Source organism: Meriones unguiculatus, chromosome 21 (genome assembly GCF_030254825.1).
Source record: "Meriones unguiculatus strain TT.TT164.6M chromosome 21, Bangor_MerUng_6.1, whole genome shotgun sequence".
NCBI lineage: Eukaryota > Metazoa > Chordata > Mammalia > Rodentia > Muridae > Meriones > Meriones unguiculatus.
In genome coordinates this window covers 10259694-10282971 of record NC_083368.1, presented here as the reverse complement: position 1 = coordinate 10282971, position 23278 = coordinate 10259694, and the positions used below count along the sequence as shown (strand labels likewise).

General features: G+C 42.5%; 1 protein-coding gene across 1 annotated transcript in view; it reads right to left on the bottom strand.

Annotated features, from left to right (window-relative positions):
- LOC110558245 (pyroglutamylated RF-amide peptide receptor-like) overlaps window positions 1–22822 on the bottom strand; it is an 86416-nt gene extending 63594 nt beyond the window's left edge. Inside the window, exon 1 of the mRNA XM_021653051.2 lies at window positions 22262–22822. Within this exon, the coding sequence (XP_021508726.1) occupies window positions 22262–22598 (337 nt within the window). The 5' untranslated portion in view covers window positions 22599–22822. The remainder of the gene's footprint in view (window positions 1–22261) is intronic.
- Between the last annotated feature and the right edge of the window lie 456 nt (window positions 22823–23278).

The window sequence follows — 23278 nt, the reverse complement described above, 5'->3', positions numbered from 1 at the left end:
CTATCCCACACACTCCAACCCCATAGACCAACCACCATCCTCCCTTAGTACGAGAGAACAAAACTGAACCAAAACTAACCTTTTCTTCTCTAATTTGCTTATTTGTTATTGTAATCTGAAAATTAACCAATCCACCCACTTTATTTTCTTCATCCAAATGTCAGTCAGTCATCAACAATCCAAAGAGACAGACATATCACATATTAAATTTTACATCAATCCTTGGCAGAGTGATGTGGAACAGCAGTTATTCACTGCAAAAAAAGAAATCCTAATTACTTCAGGAATCATGCTGTGGGTATAGTGTTGAAGCAGAAGAAATATGCAGCCACATTGATTTGCCAAGAGAAAGCACCCTGTGGTTGCCTATACACTGGAAAAAATTAGCAATCCCATAGTTTCCAGAAGAAAAGTAAAACCCGTTCTAAAACTTGGCCACGCACACTAGGGATGGTATCTGAGGCTGTTTTTTAACAAAGTTCTTGGTGAAAGTGGCACCAAAGTTCTAAGGTAGGAAGCTGACCTCACTGTACTGGAGAAATCTTATTTGCTCTTCTAAACCCAAGTGTTCTTATAACTAAAGTAACTAGGCCACAAATTAGTACTGTAGTCTCTTGACCCACCTGTGTTGTAATGGAGGTCAGATGGTTTAATCAAGAAGATACCTTCTTTTCCTTAGTGTCTTTTCTCCTTTGACTCCCACCTCAACATGTGTGCCCTTTCCAGATTATCTGATGGGGATAAAGCAAATGTAACTCTTCTCTGGGAGTGGAAAGAGTTATGCAGTCCTAGGTTGTACAAACTCTCCCTCCTGAGGCCCAGCAATCCTCCCATCTTAATCTGAAGAGCAGCTTGGCACATTCTGCCCTGGGAGCAGTAAATCCAACTCAGATTAGTAATAATACTTGACACGAGGTACTGTTAATGTCTGTGCTAAGACCAGAGCCCTCATCTGAAGGGACTAGGAGGAAGTTTATTCTGGAGACATTTCGAGTAACCATGGCCCAGCATCACAGATTTGGGCTACCCCAAATTCCACGTTCCAACATGAAAGCAGTTTCATGAAGTTTTTATAGTTTTACAGAACAAATAAAGTCCTGTATTGAGGTAAGTTTAAAATAGATTGATGGGGGTGTTCCAAGATGGCGGGGAACAGAGCGCACTGTTTTGAAGAACCAGAGGACACGAATCTCCAAAATTGGTGAGTGGAGAGACAATCAAAACTAGAATTTGAACTTTTGGGATTTCTAGAGGAGAGAGGACACCACAGAAGAGTGAAGTGCTTGTAGATTTAGATCGGGCGCTTCCCTTGTCCGGGCCTCCTTCGCAGGTAAGCCTGCACACAGAACCAGGTAACTGAGTGCAAAGCATACAGCTGGGGAGTAAGAGAGCAGAGACAGTGCTCCAGACCCCTTTGCATAGCAGACAGCTGTAACTACCCCCTGAACACCACCCCTCCAACACACATCCAAGGAACCCATACCCCGGCCCGCCTAGGGCCCTTTTGCGGAGCTGCGGACCTGCAGAGCATCCCCTCCCACCCCACCCCGGGACCTGATCCAGCCACAAGAAGCTCAGCGGAGCTCAGGTCCCTCCAGAAATCCTGCCCCTCCAAAGGGAAATCCCGCCCCACCAGAGCACACCCACCACCGGAAATCCCACCTTGCAAGAGCGTGCACACCTCCGGAAACCCAGGCACACCAGATTGCACACAACTCCAGAAACCCTACAACACCAGAGGAATGCACAGACCTCCGGAAACCCTGCCACAAGGAAAAGCACCCACTACCAGCGCCAGAGCGCAGGCCAACCAGAGAGTGCCAACCACAGAGACTCAGTTCCACAGTACAATCCCTCCTGGAGCCCAAATCCGCAAAGCTCAGTGCCTGGGGCCTAAGACAGCAGAGGCAGGGCTTCAGGCTCCTCAGCCACTGAGGAGAGCTGTAACCACCTGCTGAACGCCACCCCGCAGAGCACACATCTGAGGAACCCATGCCCTGCCTAGTGCCCTTTTGCCGAGCTCTGGACCCTCGGAGCACACACCCCCACCCCCCACCACCAGGCCCCGCTGGAGTGCATGCACCACCAGAAACCCCACCCTGCCAGAGCGCACGCCCCAAGAGTGCCAGACACAGAGACTCAGATCTGCAGTACAATCCTTCCCAAATCCCAAGTCTGCAAGTGGCAGTACTGACTACACAGGGCTGCCCAGCCAGTGATTGTATTGGCCATCCAACCCCTCAGTGGCAGATAACCAGCTGAATAGACACGAAAACCTAGCAGACCTGCAAAAACAGTACACGCCCACAATCTTCAACAGCGCTTGCGATCCCTTAAGCACCTGCAACACCTTCAGTGCCTGCAAAGCACTCACACACTGAAGGCCTCTTCATTCTCCAACACCCTGTCCCTTAGGACACACCTACAAGCACACGCTCGATCACATGCTACCCTGCATTTGCCCTTCTGCGCCTGCGAACTTTCCTCCTACAGGTATAGCTGAATCACCAACGTACACACTGAAACCATTGGACCTCTCTCATTTCCCTGAAGAATTCTCCAGACACCAGAGAAAGACCAGTCTGATCTGCAGAAGCCAGGAACAAACAGTGAACACTACAGATAACCAAATGGCCAGGGGTTGGCAAAAGAATACAACCAACATAAATCAAGATATCATGGCTTCACCAGCTACCCCCAAAATTAATGGATACTCCAACTCAGCAGAAACACAAGAAAATGATTTTAAAGCTATGATTATCCAGTTATTTAAGGCACATGAAGAGGAAACCAACAAATCTCTCAGAGAACTAGCTATAGAAAGTCAAACAGTTAAAGAGGAAACAAATAAATCTCTCAAAGATTTGGCCTCCCAAATGGAAACAGAAAAATGAAGTGAATGAAGCTCTTAAAGAAACACAGGCAAATATAGCCAAACAAATGGAGGGAGAAGTAGTGGCATTAAGAGAGGAAACAAACAAAAAAATAGAGAGCATCTTAGAAACACAGGTATCCACATTCAAACAGATGAAGGAAATGTTGCAAGGCATGAAAACAGAATTAGAATCAATAAAGAAAACACAAACTGAGAAAACCCTGGAACTGGAGAACTTAGAGAAAAGAGAAGGAACCACAAAGGTAAGCATCACTGATAGAATACAAGAGGTGGAAGAGAGAATCTCAGGTGCTGAAGATATACAAGCAGAAATTGATATTTCTCTCAAAGAAAAAGTAAAATCAGAAAAATCCCAAACACAAAACATCCAAGAAATCAAGGACGCCATGAAAAGGCAAAATCTAAGAATAATAGGAATGGACGAAGAAGAGGATTCCAGGCTCCAAGGTCCAGAAAATATTTTCAAGAAAATCATAGAAGAAAAATTCCCCAACCTAAAGAAAGAGATGTCCATAAATATACAAGAGGCCTACAGAACACCAAATAGACTAAACCAGAAAAGAAACTCCTCATGGCACATCATAGTCAAAACACTTCATCTACAGAACAAAGAAAAGATACTAAAAGCAGCAAGGGAAAAAGGCCAAGTAACATATAAAGGTAGACCCATCAGAATCACACTGGACTTCTCATCAGAAACTATGAAAGCCAGAAGGGCCTGGGGAAATATCATGCAGGCTCTAAGGGACCACAGATGCCAACCTAGACTACTATACCCTGCAAAGCTTTCAATCAACATAGATGGAGAAAACAAAATATTCCATGACAAAACTAAATTTAAGCAATATTTGAACAGCAAACCAGCCCTACAGAAGATACTAGAAGGAAAATTCCAATCCAACGAAAACAACTACACCCAAGAAAACATAGGTTATAGATAATTTCCCAGAAAAAAATCAAAAGAAAACAAGCAATGAATCACAGTAACACCAACTCCACAATAATAGGAAATAACATTCAACGGTCATTATTATCTATCAACATCAATGGACTCAACTCTCCAATAAAAAGACACAGACTAAGAGAATGGGTGCGGAAACAGGATCCAACATTCTGCTGCATCCAAGAAACACACCTGTGCAACAAAGATAAAAACTACCTCAGAGTAAAAGGCTGGAAAACTGTTTTTCAAGCAAATGGACCCAAAAAACAAGCTATCCTAATATCTAATAAAACAGACTTTCAACCAAAATTAATCAAATAAGACATAGAGGGGCACTACATTCTCATCAAAGGAAAAATCCACCAAGAAGACATCACAATTCTGAATATCCATGCCCCAAATACAAGAACGCCTACATTCGTAAATGAAGCATTATTAAACCTTAAATCACACATTGACCCCAACACCTTAATAGTGGGAGACTTCAACACCCCACTATCACCAAGGGACAGATCATCTAGACAGAAGCCAAACAGGGAAATAAAGGCACTTACAAATATCCTAATTCAAATGGACCTAATAGATGTCTACAGGATTTTTTACTCAAACTCAAAAGAGTATACATTCTTTTTGGCACCTCATGGAACATTCTCCAAAATAGACCATATAGTTGGTCACAAAGCAAGCCTCAACAGATACAAGAAGATTGAAATAATCCCCTGTATACTATCTGACCACCATGGACTAAAGCTGGACCTCAACAACAATGTAAATAGCAAAAAGCCTACACACACATGGAAACTTAACAACTTACTTCTCAATGACAGCTGGTTTAAGGATTAAATAAAGAAATTAAAGACTTCCTAGAATTCAATGAAAATGAAGGCACAACATACCCAAATTTATGGGACACAATGAAAGCAGTGATCAGAGGAAAATTCATAGCACTAAATGCCTTCAAGAAAAAAATTTGTGACATCTCATACAAACAACTTAATGGCACAACGGAAAGCCTTAGAAAAAAAAAAGAAGCAGAAACACCCAAGAGGAGCAGATGTCTGGAAATAATAAAACTCAGGGCTGAAATCAACCAATTAGAAACAAATAAAACTATTCAAAGAATCAATGAAACCAAGAGCTGGTTCTTTGAGAAAATCAACAAAATAGACAAACCTTTAGCCAAACTAACTAATAGGCAGAGAGAAACTATCCAAATCAGCAAAATCAGAAATGAAAAGGGAGACATAACTACAGACAATGAGAAAATACAAACAATCATTAGGTTGTACAACAAAAGCCTATATGCCACAAAGTTTGAAAATCTAAAAGAAATGGACAATTTTCTTGACAGATTCCATCTACCAAAATTAAGTCAAGACCAGGTAGAAAGATTGAAGAGCCCTATATCCCCCAAGGAAATTGAAACAACCATCAACAGCCTCCCTTCCAAAAAAAGGCAAGGGCCAGATGGTTTCAGTTCAGAATTCTACCAGACCTTCAAAGAAGTGCTAACTCCAATCTTGTTATTGGAGAGATTTCTATTTTGTTATTCCACAAAATAGAAACAGAAGGAACATTACCAAACTCGTTCTATGAAGCCACAGTCACCTTAATACCTAAACCACACAAAGATCCAACAAAAAAAGAAAACTTCAGATCTATCTCTCTTATGAACATTGATGCAGAGATACTCAATAAAATACTTGCAAACTGAATCCAAGAACATGGAAAAGATATCATCCACCATGACCAAGTAGGCTTCATCCCAGCATGCAAGGGTGGTTCAATATATGGAAATCCATCAATGTAATCCACCATATAAACAAAATGAAGGGTAAAAACCACATGATCATCTCCTAAGATGCCAAAAAAGCACTTGAAAAAATCCAACAACCATTCTTGTTTAAAGTCTTGGAGAGATCAGGGATACAAGGAACATACCTAAACATAGTAAAGGAAATATACAGCAAACGTATAGCCAACATCAAACTAAATGGAGAGAAACTTAAATCAATCCCACTGAAATCAGGGACAAGGCAAGGCTGATCATTGTCTCCATATCTCTTCAACATAGTACTTGAAGTCCTAGCTAAAGCAATAAGACAAGTAAGGGATATCAAGGGAATACAAGTCAGAAAGGAAGAAGTCAAAGTTTCACCATTCGTAGATGATATGATAGTATACCTAAGTGACCCCAAAAATTCAACCAGAGAACTCCTTCAGCTGATAAGTGGCTGGATACAAAAATAACTCAAAAAATTCTGAAGTCCTCCTGTATTCCCAAGGCAAAAGAGCCGATAAAGAAATCAGGAAAACAACCCTTCACAATAGCCACTAATAACATAAAATACCTTGGGGTGACTCTAACCAAGCAAGTGAAAGACCTGTTTGAAAAAAACTTCAAGTCTCTGAAGAAAGAAATCGAAGAAGATATCAGAAGATGGAAAGATCTCCCGTGCTCATGGATTGGTAGGATTAACATTGTGAAAATGGCCATCCTGCCAAAAGCAATCTACATATTCAATGCAATTCCCATCAAAATACCAACACAATTCTTTACAGACCTTGAAAAAAAGATTCTCAGCTTCATATGGAGAAACAAAAAACCCAGAATCTCCAAAACGATCCTGTACAACAACAGATCATCTGGAGGTATCTCCGTCCCTGATCTCAAGTTGTACTACAGAGCAATAATAATAAAAACTGCTTGGTACTGGCATAGAAACAGAAAGGTGGATCAATTGAACTGAATAGAAGACCCAGAAATAAACCCACACATCTACGGATACTTGATTTTTTATAAAGAAGCCAAAACCATTCAATGGAAAAAAGACAGCATCTTCAACAGATGGTGCTAGTCTAACTGGATGTCTACATGTAGAAAGATGAAAATAGATCCATATTTATCACCCTGCATAAAACTAAAGTCCAAGTGGAACAAAGACCTCAATATAAAAGCAGATACTCTAAATCGGTTAGAAGAAAAAGTGGGGAAGACCCTAGAACTCATTGGCACAGGAGACAACTTCCTGAACAGAACACCATCAGCACAGGCCCTACGAGCAACAATCAATAAATGGGACCTCGTGAAACTTAAAAACGTCTGTAAAGCAAAAGACACTGTTGTCAGAACAAAACAGCAGCCCACAGATTGGGAAAGGATCTTCATCAACCCAACATCTGACAGAGGCCTGTTATCTGGAATATATAAAGAACTAAAGAAGTTAAAGACAATAATTCAAGTAACCCAATTAAAAAATGGGGTATGGAGCTAAACAGAGAATTCTCTGTAGAAGAATATAGAATGGCAGAGAAACATATAAGTAGATGTTCAACATCCCTAGCCATCAGAACAACCCTGAGATTTCACCTTATACCCATCAGAATGGCTAAGATCAAAAACTCAAGAGATAACACATGCTGGAGAGGCTGTGGAGAAAGGGGAACCCTCCTCCATTGCTGGTGGGAATGTCAACTGGTACAACCACTATGGAAATCAACCTGGCACTTTCTCAGACAATTAGAATAGTGCTACCTCAAGATCCAGCTATATCACTCCTAGGCATATATCCAAAGATGTTCAAGTACACAACAAGGACATTTGCTCAACCATGTTTGTAGCAGCTTTATTCATAATAGCCAGAACCTGGAAATATCCCAGCTATCCATCAGTGGAGGAATAGATACAGAAATTGTGGTACTTTTACACGGTGGAATACTACTCAGCAATTAAAAACAAGGAAATCATGAATTTTGCAGGCAAATGGTGGGATCTAGAAAAAAATTCATCCTGAGTGAGGTATCCCAAAAGCAGAAAGACACACATGGTATATCCTCACTTATATAGACCTATAAGATAGGGTAAACATACTAAAATATGTACACCTAAAGAAGATAAACAAGAAAGAGGTCCAGGGATAAGATGATCAATCCTCATCTAGACAGACAAAGGGGATGGACATTGGAAATAGGAGAAAACAAGTAACAGGACAGTAGCCTACCACAGAAGGCACCTGAAAGACTCTACCTAGCAGCGTATCAAAGTAGATGCTGAGACCCATAACCAAACCTTCAGCAGAGTGTAGGGAATCATATGAAGGAAGGAGGAATTAGTATATCCTAGAGGGGACAGGGAGCCCCACAAGGTCCAAATATATCTAAGCACAGGGGTCTTCTATGAAACTGTTTATCCAACCAAGGACCATGCATGGATATAACCTACAAACTCTGCTCAGACATAGCCCATGGTAGCTCAATATCCAAGTGGGTACCCTAGTAAGCGGGAGAGAAACTTTTTCTGACATGAACTCATGAGCTTCACCTCCCCCCTGAAGGAGGAGCAGCACCACAGTAGCACTGATCTGACTCTGAAAGTTTGGAGGCTCTGCAGAGAGTCACTAGTACTGCATATGTGTTGAATGGTCAATAGAGCTGTCTGACATCGGCAGGGAGCAGCAGGGATAGCCTCAGTCACTGAGAACACAGAAGCTTAGTGACTTGCATGTAGCCTTTGAAATAATACTGCCTTCTCACTTATGCCCTACACATCCAGGCAGTTTGTCCACTTTAGGATCTCCTCTGATTCAGGATGGGTCTGGTCTCTGATACATATGTCAATCATTGGGATATAACCTCCCAGACACACAGGCTTGACTGAAGCTTTCTTAGTTCAATCAAGTTGAAAACTCAGTCAAACCAGCAGAGATTCGTCTTTCTTGACAATAAAGAAAAAAATAATGAGGTTAAAACAGGAGATGAATTCATAAAGATATGGAGAAAAACCATGGGTAAGAATGGCACCACGAAATCTATACACCTAAAAAAGATAATCAATTGAGCGGACATGGGGTAAGATGATCAATCCTCGTTTAGAAAGACAGATGGGATGTGCATTGAACATATGACAGGAGTCTACTGAGCGCATCTGAAAGACTCTAACTAGCAGTGTTTTCAAAGCAAAGACTCATGACCAAACCTTTGGCAGAGTACAGGGAATCATAAGAAAGAAGGGGAGTTAGTCTGATGGGGAAAGGATAGGAGCTCCACAAGGACCAAATATATCTGGGCACAGGGTCTTTTCTGAGACTGACATTCAACCAAGGACCATGTATGGATATAACCTAGAACCTCCACTCAGATGTAGCCTGTGGTAGCTCAGTAAGCAATTGGTTTCCCAAAGTGAGGGGAACAAGGACTATTTCTAACAGGAACTCAATGACTGGCTCTTTGGTCTCCCCACCCCCGAAGGGAGGAGCAGTCCTGTTAGGCCACAGAGGAGGGCTTTGCAGCCAGTCCTGAAGATACCTGATAAAACAGGATCAGATGAATGGGGAGGAGGTCCCCCCTATCAGTGGACTTGGAAAGAGGCATGGTGGAGATGAGGGAGGGAGGGAGGGACTGGGAGGGAATGAGGGATCGGGACACGGCTGGGATACAGAGTTAATAAAATGTAACTGATAAAAAAAATAATAAAATTAAAAAAAAGAATAGCACCACAAGGATTTGAGAAAATGGTATTATAAAGACAAATAAAATATATTAATGCATGTGATACCTAATCTTTATGCTAATTGCATGGATTAAGAAACACCTAAAAAAATAAAAAATAAAAATAAAAAAAAAAGAAACGCCTAGAAGATTATCAAGGCACACTCTGGTGATCTTTAAGAGCCTTTCTAGAGAAGATTATTTCAAAGGCTACATGAGCCCTGATGCGGGCACTACCATGCAAAAGCTGGGGACCAGGATGTGGAAATAGAACTGGCACAGCCCAGGCTCTCCCTCTCTCTGCATTCTGGCCACCATGAAGCCAGCTGAGTTGCTCTAAAGCTGACAAGTTCTCCCTTCAGGGCGGGCTGATAGCTTGAAAATCACAAAGCAAAATAGTCTTACCCGTTAAACGGTTTCCTCTGGGTATTTTCTCACAGCAATATCAAAGTCGAACACCATGGTCAGAGTTGTCCTCCCTTCCTTCTCTCTTCTTCCCTCCATCCTTACCAAAAGGAAATGCTTGATGGCGAGTACCCTCTGCTGGATTTAATTAAACAGGTGGGTGGAGTTAGTGATGGATGATATGAGGAAAGTGGGAAGGGATATTTGAATGAATGAAACTGGGGATGGAAAAGTGAAGAACAAAAAGGCTAAAGGGAGGAGATTAAAAAAGCCTTACTACAGTGGAGGGGAGGAACTGGACGTCAAGGGTGTCCAAAGGATGACCTGATAAACTTGTTTATTCAAGTTTATCAAATGGGATTCAAATGGGATGGGAAGCAGAGCTAGCATTAAGGGGCATTAAGGGGACCTTGAGGTCCTCACTACACACAAGGCCCCAGTCAGAATACCAGCTCTGTGCTGATGTTAGTAGCTTGAGAAGACACGTGAACGTTGCAAAGCGAAGCTGTGAGCTGACACTGAGTGAAGCAGGAAGACTTGAATAGACTCAAGTAAGAGAAAGATTTAAGATTTTGGTGAGCAGCTGATTGAAATCCCTGTAAATTTCCTCTCAATAAATGATTAAACAGTAAGATTCATTTGCATAGCGTTGTTCATTGAACCACATTGAGTTGAATTTTACATTGTGCTTTAGCAAATTCTTGAGGGCAAGGATTTACTCACCCTTCCATGAATAAAGAGGAAAGCAGAAGTTAGGAAAATTAACAAGACAGAATATATCAAGTAAGTAGAAATTGGTGATAAAATGTAATCAACCTTAATTAGTAGTTCTTTGTTCACTGTGGAGAAGGGCAAAAGTCACAGTTGTGGCTGAGCCTGGAGATGGTGAATACTTTTTGCTGAGCTTCAGAGAGCTGTTGCTTCTAGTTCTACTTCAGTTTCCATGACATCTACCTACCTCTTGTCTTATACTCAAAAGACACTAGCTTCCCTCATTACTGCCACAAAATAAGCCATCCCATAACATCAATTACTTGAGGCAAATTGAATCTTTGTTCCTTACAACCAAATAAAGCCTGTACAAAATACCAAAAAAGTAGGTACAATTTCCAGTGCCGTCACAGAAATGAATACTGACCATCCCCCAAAGGCTTCAAACATGACTACAGTGGGAGATGATCTTCACTAATTCATTCATACAAGTGTCTAGAATCTGTGCTAGGAACTGCTCAACAGGCTGCTAGATTAAACATAGCTTCTGACGTTAGAGTACTAATACGCTGGGAGGTGAAATTATTAGATAAGCAAATGACCACAAGACCATAAGATTACCCAGATATGTTGTTTTCTCACCGCTAAAAATAAAAGTTTGAATTTTGAGTTCACTAAACCAACCAGCTACTCTAGCATCTTGCCAACATATTACACTCCGTGATTATACTGTAATATCAATTAACTGGAGGGGTTTTATTTTATTTCATTTAATACTGATTTAATTTTTTTTAAACAGTGGCCATTTCTAATGTCTAAGGGTTTGTTGCCTCGCCACTAAGAAAGTCTCAGGCTGTACTCATGTTTCTTTCTCAGAACCTGCTGGTTTAAGTCACTGCTTGAATCAGGCTCAAACTGATACTCAGATTCGCTTTTAATCCAATGAAATATGTGCTATTAAAAATAAATTCTTTATTGTCTTCAGTCGGCGTAGAGAAACATCTAAAAACTGAGTGTGTGGTATCTGTCATCTACTGAACAGCACCGCAGCGCCTCTATGCTTTAAGAGTGCATACAAATGCTAGGATTCCTGCCAGTGCAGGGTCAAGGGAAGTTAGTTAACAGAAGAGTTTTCCACAATGGTCTCTGAAAATACGAAAATTTTTCCTTTCAGAAACTGACTGTGAGAGCAGAGCTCTTACTGATGTTGCAGCAGGTGATGAGGGCATGAGTCACTGAGGTGAATTTCCTAGGATAACCACCACTGTGGTTAAAACCTCACAGTGAGGCAGATTCTTCAGGTTAAGTCCCAGCATCAGCACTTCCATCCCAAGTGAGCACAGATCGTTTACTGTAAGGCAGAAAAATAGAAGGCTACAAATTCCATCCTCCGCTCTGTAGATCTGGCTACCTTTCTCGATGCGGAAGGTCGCTCAGAACTTAATCTCCAGCAGAGATGACTTGCTCTGTCACAGGATGACACTGTGCAATTTCCAATCTCAGGGGGCAGGGCTATCCTGTTTGAAGCGTTTGAAGCGGCTCCATGAAAGGAATTGTGGCCTCCCCTGAGGAAGGAAACCACCTGGGGCAGAGATGGCTTTTCCCTTCCTTGGGACATCTAAAATAATGAGTGCCCAACAGGTCGTTAGTTGACTGTCATCTTATGAGTGACTCCACAGAGGGCGGTGTAAGAAGCCCTCATTTGATCCAGGATGAAAGTGCCGCCCCTCCAGAGGTAAGCAATGGTTTCTCTAACCGTGTATTCCACAGAACAGATAATTGATAAAATAGTACATTGGAGCCAACCCCCCTTTCTCACCTGTGAACTGAAGATAATGTACCGAGTACATGGTTATTGTCTCATCTCTGAAGCACACAGTCAGGCTCATGACAATCCAGACCAAGAAAAATCTATGCATTGTGGGGAAAAGCACTCAACACCTGGAACCAGCATCATTGTTTCCCAGTACCCCTGGACATGGTGGGCAAAGACAGCAGAGCTTCCTCTCCTTTCCAGGCCAGGAATCAGACAGCAAGGACACGCACAGACAAACACCCATGTGTGACCATAACGAAAGGGGATTGCGTGTGTGTTTTGAGGATGTGTGTGTGTAAGAGGAGTGATGTGAGCAATGTTGTCACAAGTGACTTGTTGAAAACTTTGCTCAGTTAAAAGGCAGGAAAACAAGTCTGGAGGACCACTTTATGCTCAATATTATATAATATTTCAATATTATCCCTACAGTCTGGAAGGTCCCATGAGCCTTGCAGGTTTTACCAAAGCAGTGTGAACCCAGCAGAGGTTTCACAGTCCTGCCCCCATTATTCTTCCCTAGGGATCTGCCGCTGGTTCTGGCAGCACTGTTCTCTGTTTTCTAGGTTGAAAGGGCCAGTCTGGATCCTAATATTTCTACAATAGAAGAAATGATTATTATATAACAATTCGATACATTATCTGTAAATTGATAGAATTAAAGCAATTGTTTTGTACAAATACAGAATGAATGTACTTAAGATGTTATTAACAGCATAGTGGCAGTTTTTTAAAAACTTCTTGATACTTTCTTTTATTTGAGGTTTATTTTTATTTTTTATGTGGATAGGTGTTTTGCCTGTATGACACGACTAGAACTGGAGTTACCAGAGTTAGCCACCAATGGGTGCTGGCAACCAATCCTGCTTCTTCTGGAAGTCAGTTCTCTTAACTGCTGAGCCATTTCTTCACCCCCATGGGTTTGCTTTTTGAAACAGAGTGTCAAGGATCTCAGGCTGGCCTAAAACTTGCTATGCTGCTGAGAATGCCCTTGGCTTCTGCTCCTCCTATCCCACCTTCCAAGTGCTGGGATTTGGGGTGTGTAGCACTATACCTGGTTTATATGGTGCTGTGATCAAATCCAGAGCCTTAACCATGCTGGACAATCTGCCAATTGAGCTACCTCTTCTCTCCAGTTTTTATTTTAATCATTTTTATTTGATAAAAATCTATTCTACACACCAATACTTAAAAAGCAACATTTTGAATTTGTAACAATTGTAGTCTCCTTTCAGTGAGGTCTTGGTAAGTTCTCAGTCCTTTTAATGCATAAGATCCCTATTCCCACATCAGTCCTTCCAAGTGTATCTGTTTTCCCAAGAGTACAAGTGAAGAAACTATATATATTTTTTAAATGCCCCCATGTCAAATACTGTGTTTGCCAAGTTATATTCTAAGTGAATTTCAGTTCCACAATGAGTTTTTAAAATATTGATCTCTTTTCATTCATATACTGAAGATTTTTTCTTTTCTTCCTTCCTTCCTTCCTTATTTATTTATTTATTTATTTAGACAATGTCTCACACAGTAACTCAAAGGGCCTCAAATCTGCATCAATCTTCTTGCCTCAACCTCCCAAGAACTTAAACTGTAAGCATGAGCTGCCACACCTGGCTTTGAAAGAGATAGGTGAAAAATAAAAATAACTTTTAAAGACTTATTTTCAATTACGTGAGTGTGTACCACATGTGTGAAGGGACAGAGGCCAGAAGAGGGTGCTGAACCCCCTGAAGCTAGAGTTGCAGGTGATTGTGAGCTGCCTGACATGGTTGCTTGGAACCCATTTCTTGTCCTCTGCAAGAATAACAAGTGTGCCTATAACAAGTAAGCAATCTCTTCATCCCCAAGATGTAAATATTACATGCATGTTAAAGTCCTAAAAATCCTAAAAACTGGATGTGATTTCATATTTTTGCTAGAATTGAGCAAGTTGTTCAACTTACATCTTCGCCATATAATTCTACTGCTTCGTGTAACACTGTGGGGACAGCACTGGGTGTAATTTTATAACTATTGTCCTCTATAGGGGGTGATTTAAGGCCAGGCATGTATTGTACAATCTAGATAATACAACAACTAATAAACTGTACAACAGAATTGGCAGCCAAAGCGGTGTGGCTCCATAAGATACATTGGTGTTTCAGCCCTGCACTGCCTTTGTCTTTCTCACAGGAGAGGCACAGACTCACTATCTTTTCAGAGTTCCATTATGTGAATGGTCTACAGTCGAATTTGTATGAGTACAATTTTCTTAGAAACTCTGTCATAGGAAGTGAATGAAGTCTGTTTCAATTTAAGTTTTGTGAAGTTACATTAAAAAGTACGCTTTTATCTCAGTACTATTCATTGGAAAACTGCAGTTTTCATATGTGAATGGAAGGCAGCTCGTCTTCTTCTGAATATTTGCCAGCATCACAGACTGAAAGGAAACTGGCCAGGTATCTAACACCATCCACTAACCTGCAATGATGTCTCAGCAACAACAGGCAGCCAGGAAAACTGGGAGCACGGGAGTTGGCCCACCAGAGGATGTAAACACAAAAGTAATGGCAGAGAGAGAGTGGTGTCCACGCCTGACTCGGAGCAGTTGACGGGGGCTCATCTTGATCTCAGAAAGCCTCCTTTGGGACTTGGGCTATGAAGGTGAACATCAAAGAAATCAAAGGCAGAGGACGTATGTTTGAGGATCTTAGAGACCCAGCAGCTAAATTCAGCCCCACAGATGCTTGTGACCAACTGTATGAAGCTCACTGCTCATCCCTGATTATTCTCCTCCTCCAGAAAAACTTCTCTTCCAGCAGTCAAACATTCCCCAGCAGGTTCATAGCTAATGGGTCACAAGTGTCTCTGGTGCAGCTGTTAGCTTGGCTTGCCATACCTGTCACACATGTGGTCATTTAATAGGAAACCATATTAATCCACTCAGATTCAAGAAGTTCATTTCCCACACAGAAAGAACAAGCAAGATCTACCTGGTACCAGCAATTTGTGTCTCTAGTCCAAGAGAAAAACAGCAAAGTTAAAGGTCAAGAGGACCAGTGACATAGTCAATGAGTCACTCTGCTGGAGCAGAACACACAAAGCCAAGAATTTTGTGCCATTGTTTAGTCTGTATTGAGGTGAGAAGTCCTAAGATCAACTGAAACCAAAGTAGGGAGATGACTGGAAATAATTTCCCACAAGGAAGAGCTAAGAAACTGTCTTGAGTAGTGTCTTGCTCCAGGAGGCATCTCTAGGAATCCTGTGAAGGCTCGGGTTGGATGCTGAAGCCTGTGTAGTTTGGGTGAAGACATTAAGTTGTCCAGGATGTCATGGCAGAAATGACCTGCCTACTCTACCTATTCTACCCACGTTATTCAGTTAGGAGCGAGTCTAGCCCTTCTCCCAAGCACTATAGCTTACCACCATCACAGGACGCATGCGTAAGAACTGAAAAGAGTTTGGGCCACAAGTTAAGGGAACAAGAAAAACTTTGGGGCTTTGCCATTGCTGTCTTTTCCTATGATGTAACTATAGCTACTACTGACACAAGCAGAAAGGCTCTCTCAAATAAAAACCTGAGGCTGTGGGCTGGCTTTCCCCAGGGTCAGATGATTGTTCAAGGTTCCTAAATAAACTGCATTGAAAAATAAATAAATAAATAAATCTTAAAAAACAAATGTATGAAAAACAAAAAACAAAACAAAACAAAACAAAACAAAAACCTGAGGCTGTTACTGGTGCCCTTCCATCTCTCAGGAAAACTTAGTGACTCTCTTGACTTACGGTGCCATTACCTTTCAAAATGTGTACCAGACTGACGGCTAGCAAAGAGCAGCCAGGGGCTTACCACGTAGCCCAATCCCTCACTTCACCTCAAGAGTAACTCTTGCTGAAGTCCTTTTTTTTTCCTTTTTTAATACTTCTCTTTTTTTTAAAAAAAAAAAAGACCATTTTTAAACAGTTGCCATCATTCCTGTTAATAGATTTAAAAAGAAAAATGTACAGCAGTCCTGATATCATAACAATTTCACTATATGTAAATGTCTAAAGTGTCATAGAAAAGGGAAACTTATAGCAAACATAACTCATGTTCCCTAATCCCTAGCCAAGTAGTAAAGCCAAAAGAGTGCCAGGCTATCACTCTGAACATGTAGGCCAAATGGATACCATTTTCTAAAAACTAACCTAATACATTTAGCTGTGCACATGCATACTCTTTCTTTCCCTCTCTTCTCCCTCCCTTTTAGTGAAAATCTGTTACATATCTCACATAAAGTCATGTGTAAAGCTCTGCTTATTAACAGGAGAAGCTGGTGCTGTTCCAATGAAGCCTAAGAGTCATCCCCCTGCATCATCCATCCACAGCAGTTGCTGTGGGTAAAACAGACCAGTAACCTTTGATGTGAAGTGTGCTAATTATGTTGAAGTTATGAAGGAGATTATTAATTATTCTACTCTTGTGTTTTTCATTCCAACCTACCTTTGTGAGTGTGTGTGTGTGTGTGTGTGTGTGTGTGTGCATATGTACTGTGGTATATATGGAATGTAGTGTGTGTATAAGATGTATGTGTGTGCATGTGTATATAGAAATATGCTCACCTGTGTGTGTATGTGTGGGGAGATTGAGTTGGGTATCCTAAAATCATCTTAAAAGACTCCAAAAAGGTTAAGGGCTTTGATGAAGACACACCAGCCTGCATGTAATACAATTGCCATGAGTCTCTGCGGAACTTTTATTTTATATATACAATACCATCTGTATTTTACAAGCAGTTTTAAATTCTATTCCTTAAATTAAAAACAAAGCCTAGCTGGTGCATGCTAATAGGACAGTGCTATTCAAAGTGCTGCATTCATCATTTCTTTGTTTTAACCCTGTTGCTACTGTAGGCATTTCCTCTGCCTCCATGGTTCTCAGCCTTAGCTGTAATCATAACGCTTGCTCATCTCTGGAACTTTGACAGCACAGTATCAGTATTCACCCTCACTCCAAAGAATTCCATATCTGTGTGGGCGGGAATTAGGTATCCATACCTCACAAGGCTCAAGAGGTTCTATGAGTTGACAAGATTAAGAACCATTCCTTGCAGGAGAAGGGTCAGGTCAGCCAGGAGGAAATCCAGCTTCTTACCTCTCCGTTCCCTGTGAGCACCTTTCAAAAGGAAGCCATCTGTGATGAGCACTCTTGAGCTTGCCACTGTCACTTAGGATATTTTGGGAACCTCTTCTTTTTTAAAACTGCTTTTGGTTACTTTTCCAGTGGCTGTTAGAAAAATTACTGTCACTGTCCACACAAGAGTGTGGGAGGATTCACTGAGTTCTGCATGTTCAAAAGACTGCCCTGTCTGCTCTGCACCCATGGTAGGAAGAAATGGGCACAATCACTGCAGGCTCCTCCCAAACACTTCTGTCTCAGCTTATTGATGCCTAGAACCTAAAACGTAGGTAGAATTAGGACTGGTGTCTCACTTCCTTCTGGAATATCTTCAGAACAGTTCCACTGTGCCATAAGCTTTTCTTTCCCTAAGTTACCTCTCTCTTCTAGACCTCCCCTTGTCCCCAGTTCCAACCCCTTAGGGTCTGAGCATTGCCTGCTGAGTCCTGCTCCTTACTGCCCAGAACCATGCCCTCAGGAGCGCTGACCACCACAGATTCACCCCTCTTCTCCCATCTCTTCCCTGAATACTCCCTTCCCCTTCCAAGTAGCCCCCAAGGATGCTGCTTCCTCACACCTGCAGCACACCTGCAGCAAAATGCTGACCACCTGTGTGACTGAGACTGGTGTGAGACTGGGCAGAAGTAGAACGTATGGTAAGGGCACCCTGGACGCAGAGAGGATGTGCTATTGTAAAAGCCTCTGCTGCAGCTCGGGTGCAAGACCCCTCCTTCAAGCAATGATTAGCACGGAGCTTAGAGTCTGCCAGAGATGAGACCTGACGGTAACCTCCACACAGAAAGGAATCATGAGAGAAGCAATTGCACACTGCTTCCATGCTCAGGCATCAAGACTGGACTGTTAAAAGTAAAAAGGGTATAGAAATGCAAAGGGAGTAAAAGGAAGATAGGAGTTAATGAAAACTAGAGAAAGGTGCTCTGGAGAATTGGTCAGAGCAAACTCAATTATTCTGATTTTAGCTGGAAACAAAACACATTTGTTCGGTGAAGCCACAGGAATCTTTAACACATCGTAAAGAAGGATAAAAAGTAAACGTAACTTGCTGAAAATCAGGTGCATCTCCTAAGGAATGAAATTCAGGCAAATTAACTCATGTTTACAGATATGCTGACTGAGCTATCATTGGTGATACGGAAAGAAACAAGGTCTTGGCTCAGTGGTGCCACAGCAGAGGCTGACTGATGTTTTCATTTGTTTGGCTCTTTGCATTTCAGGCCTAATTTGTAGCTGTTGATTTCTATGATGTAAATGCTCCCAACTAGGGATAATTTCAAACCCACAACAAAACATCCTGACACAATCCCTGTGTAGAGCTGTTGAGTGCCACAGGCTCCAAAAGTCAGAGCAAGCTGGATCTGAGTTGAGAATTCCTGTCTGGAAGAGGGCCCACACAAGCAGTTTCTTTTCTGAGAGTCCTCCAGGAGAGTCTCTGCAGGAAGGTTTAAAAGCAGCAGCTTTACAACAGAGCTTACCAGCTTCCAGCCACACACACATCTCACCTGAGGGTCTTGGTAAAATGCTCATTCAGCAGGTACCTGGGGTCACTAAGAAGGCAGATATGCCTTTTAGTTCTTTGTCAGTTTGACCCAAGCTAAAGTGGTTGGTCTGGGAGGACGAAACCTTGATTAAGAAATTGCTTCCATCGGACTGTCTGCAGGCGAGTCTGAAGGGCAGTTTCTTGATTAATGGCTACTGTGAGGGCTCAACCCATTGTGGGCAGAGCCTCTCCTGAGAAGATGTTCTTAGGTGGTATGAGCAAGCAGAGAAAGCAAGCCTACTAGTGCACAAACAGTATTCCTCTATGTCCTCTGCTTCAGTCCCTTCCGACAAGATTCTGCCTTGAGTTCTTGTCCTGACTTCCCTTTACCATGGATCATGATCCAGATGTGAAAGACAAATGAACCCTTTCCACTCCAAGTTTGCTTTTGGTCATGGTGTTTTAGCCCAGGAATGGAAAGGAAACTAGGATGGGAGAGAAGCGAACTACAAGAAAAGGCAGTCATTCACAGACCACTGCTGTCAAAATGTTTAGAAGAGGAATGTTTAGAAAAATCTGGGAACATAAAGCTTGTGGGTTATGTATGACCAAGGCTAAACAGATGCTTTATTTTACTCTTTAAATATGAGTTAGATGGCAGTATCATTTAAAAAAAAAAAATCTATGTTCATGGCTTCTCTTAGGGAAGGAGAGAGGAAGAGAAATGGAAATAGTGATTACACTAGAAAATGTGGCAGCCCTGCCCACAGCTCTGGAGGAGGCTATATTGCCCTTCCAGGAGGCAGCCTCTCTCTCTCTCTCTCTCTCTCTCTCTCTCTCTCGTCACCGTCTGACCCACTTTATCCCTGGAGGCATTTTAGCAATATTCATATTTTACAATTTCATATAACATTTTCCTCCTCAGTTACAATAGTCTTCTTTTCCTATGCCCTGCCACTCCCCACATACCACCCATGTATTCTTGAAACACCTGCCACGGTGTTCTTAAATCATCAGACCTTCCTCTCCCCAGATTGTGAGCTGATCGTGCTCCTGCAGCATCCTCCTCTGTGGAAGATGACCTGAATCATCCTTCAAGACCCAGCTTGGGCACCGTAGTCCACCAAAGCCCCCTCAGCTCTCCCATGGTCCAAGAGCAGACTAGAGCTTCTTCTAAATATTAAATATCATCTTGGCTCCCTTGGGGTATATTCTATTCCAGAGGACCCACAAGGGTGCAGATATACTTTGGAAAAAACAGTTTGCCATTTAATGGATTCTCTATCACTTTATCAAATGAGTAAAATAAGAATTAATTTTTAGCTCTCATTAAGCTCAGTTTGTCATTTGTTAATTTATCAAAAGAATTTTGCAATACTATCCTAACTTATAATATACAAGTTACTTCTCTTCCCATCTTCTCTTGTCCAGTCTCTCTGTAGACATTTCTACTTTTATTAAGTTTTGTTGTTGGTCACTCAATATATGGAATATTATTTATTCTGTAAGTCTTGTCCTAGATAAATAAGGAGATGCCACCTATAATTAAACACTTCCTAACACCTTGTACTTCCATGACATGACCACTTTACTGTTTTGTTTCTGGTTTTGAGACATAATTTCAACATGCTGCACAAGCTGGCCAGGAACTTAAAATCCTCCTTCCTCTCTACCCCTCTCAGTACTCAACTTAGAGGTTTGTCCTACCATACTTGGGACAATAACCTTTTCCAAACCACTTTTGCAACGTACTTTACTCTTATACCATCTCTATAAAATAAAGAACAACGTATGGCCCTTGGTTAAGAGTTGGGAGCTAGAGTGACATATCTTCCCCAAAGAAAGAAGGAGAGGCAGAAGGCTTGGTGACTCGGGAAGATCTGTGACCTGCCTGAGCATGGTGAGAAAATCCCTCAACATGGTGAGAAAATCTGCCTCGTTCTATTTGCAAACTTCTCCAGATTTTCACACGCTGTTTAAAAACTGAGACCCAGGCATGCTCAGTTAGCCCATGATAGAGCCAAAGTAGTAAACCTGGTCCTTCCACGGCCAGCAAAGATTTGCTGCTCGTGCTCACTGTCACAGTGATGATAAAACCACCCAGGAGATAAAAATATATTTCTAAACACATATGTGAGCAGGGAAAGTAGCAACTCTATGACTTCTCCTCCAAAAGCAAGTTCTATTTGATAATGCAGAATGCTCCCACTAATTTGATGGAGTTAGCTGTAACTGGTATCCCTAAAATGCCCAAATGCAATTATTTTATCAGAGAATACAAAAAGTTTCTACTTTATAATCAGTTTACAATCATCTATACTCCGGATCACTTTCAAGTCCATGTTATGCACTCTATATTTGACACTTTTTAGAAAATACATCACAGATGAAATGACAGCGAGCAATTTAGTATCCTTATCTCCAATAATTAATGCAGCTCAAGTTTATGAAAAACGCCAATGTTGAAAGTACTAACTGGTAATCCCCCAGTGGTAGGTAAGGTGAGATTTAAAAAAAAAACGCCTCCATGTGTTTAAAGAAATTAGCCTAGGGGCAGAACCAGCAGGGGGAGATGGCATAATGATCCATTTCTCATGCATTTACAACCACTTTATAAGAATTTCAGCACACCCACCAGATATAGCACCCACGTTAGCAGTAGTACTCCTGCCCAAGGTCCCCTGGAAACCGGGGAGGTGTTGGGAGAACATTGCTGAAGCTCTTTGGAGGCCCCGGGAACCCAGTGTCCTGAGGTTTTTCCATTCCACCCACTGCCTCTTTCCTGGACTCCAGTCTTGGTGATTTCTTTGCCATTTCCACTCCTTGTTCTAATGAAGGGCATTTTTCCCTGTCCTTTAGAAGTGAAGAGGGGACACGCCTACTAAAAAGAACTAAACCAAGACAGTTTTTTTCTCTAGTATATATTTGTGAAAGATTTTAAGTCTGCGTATTAGCTAATATCTGCAAAAACCTGTCTGGGAGCCACATAAGCAACTGGGAAGGAAGCCTGGAAGTTGGGGGCAAGGAGTGAAAAATCTTACCTTAGTGGGTTTTTCTTTTATTTGAAAGATTATTCTAAAATTGTAATGTAAATTAAAATGTAAAATCACAAGGGAAAAACCTTGTGATCATGAGAAGGAGCGGAAATGAGTGAGGAATCACCCCTGCCCAGGACAGTACTTCATCCTTACCGCAGCCAGTATATCTGCGGGACAAGGAGGGGTGCTGACCCCAAGCAGAAGCGGAAAAGGAAATAAAACAAAGAAACAAACGCCCAAGTCCTGCAGAGAAGTTCCAAGAACTCAGCGGCTCTCTTGATGGAGAAACAAAAGGAGACCAGAGAGCAGGATGCCCAGCAGGGACCTCCTTACCCCCCAGCCAGGTGTCCGAGACGTTCTGGAGCATGGTGACCGGGATGCAGAAGAAGACGATGAGCAGGTCGCTGAGCGCCAGGGAGCAGATGAAGATGTTGGTGACCGTGCGCATGGCCTTGCTGCGGGTCACCACGTAGACCACCAGGGCGTTGCCGAAGAGCGCCAGGGCGAAGATGAGTAAGCCGGCGAGCAGGAGGGCCAGCCTGGCGCGTGCGGGCAGCTGCGGGGTGAGCACCAGCGGCCGCAGCCCGTAGCGCGCGATGAACTGCGCGCGTGTCAGGTTGTGCAGCCGCAGCAGCTCCGAGAGCTGCTCCGCGGTCAAGTTCCACGGCATGCCGGGCTCCGGAGTCGCCGCGGCCGCGCGTGGAGCCGCCCGAGGCCGAGGAGGCGCGGGAGAGAAGCCGCGCCTCGGTGCCAGCCGCGAGAGAGGCTAGCAGCGACCAAACCAAAGTCAGAGCCGCTGGCCAAACTGTTTGCAGTTCTAAGAAAGTTCCCAGCCGGGCGCTGCGATCCTCGGAAGCCTCGCGGTGCCGCGTGAGGCTCAGTGCACAGTTTTCTGGACTCCAGTAGAGCTGAACCCCGCCCCTCCGCGCACTCCCCAGCCCCTGGAGGGCCGCCTCCGCCTCCGCAGTAAAGCACCCAGCATCCACCATCCTGCCTGGGCAGGAGACACCCAGCGCCCTGCTGCCCCAGCCCAGGCTTATGATGCTAAAATGAAAACTGCTGTTGAGGTTATGAAGGGCTTCATGGTTTTCCTCTTGTGAAATCATGTATGGGCCATAACTACCCATGGCAAAATGGGGATTAAGCATTTTCTGCATTGAAATACTAATTACAGAAAAAAAGTTGCAGTCATAAAAAGAGAGTATCACACAAAGACGTAGTTTTCTCTGTTGTGTCTTAACTATGTATGGTACAGTACAAACCCAGAAATGATGTGACGTAGATATGAGGTATGTGTGTGTGTGTGTGTGTGTGTGTGTGTGTGTGTAACAAACACAGGGGGATTGAGAT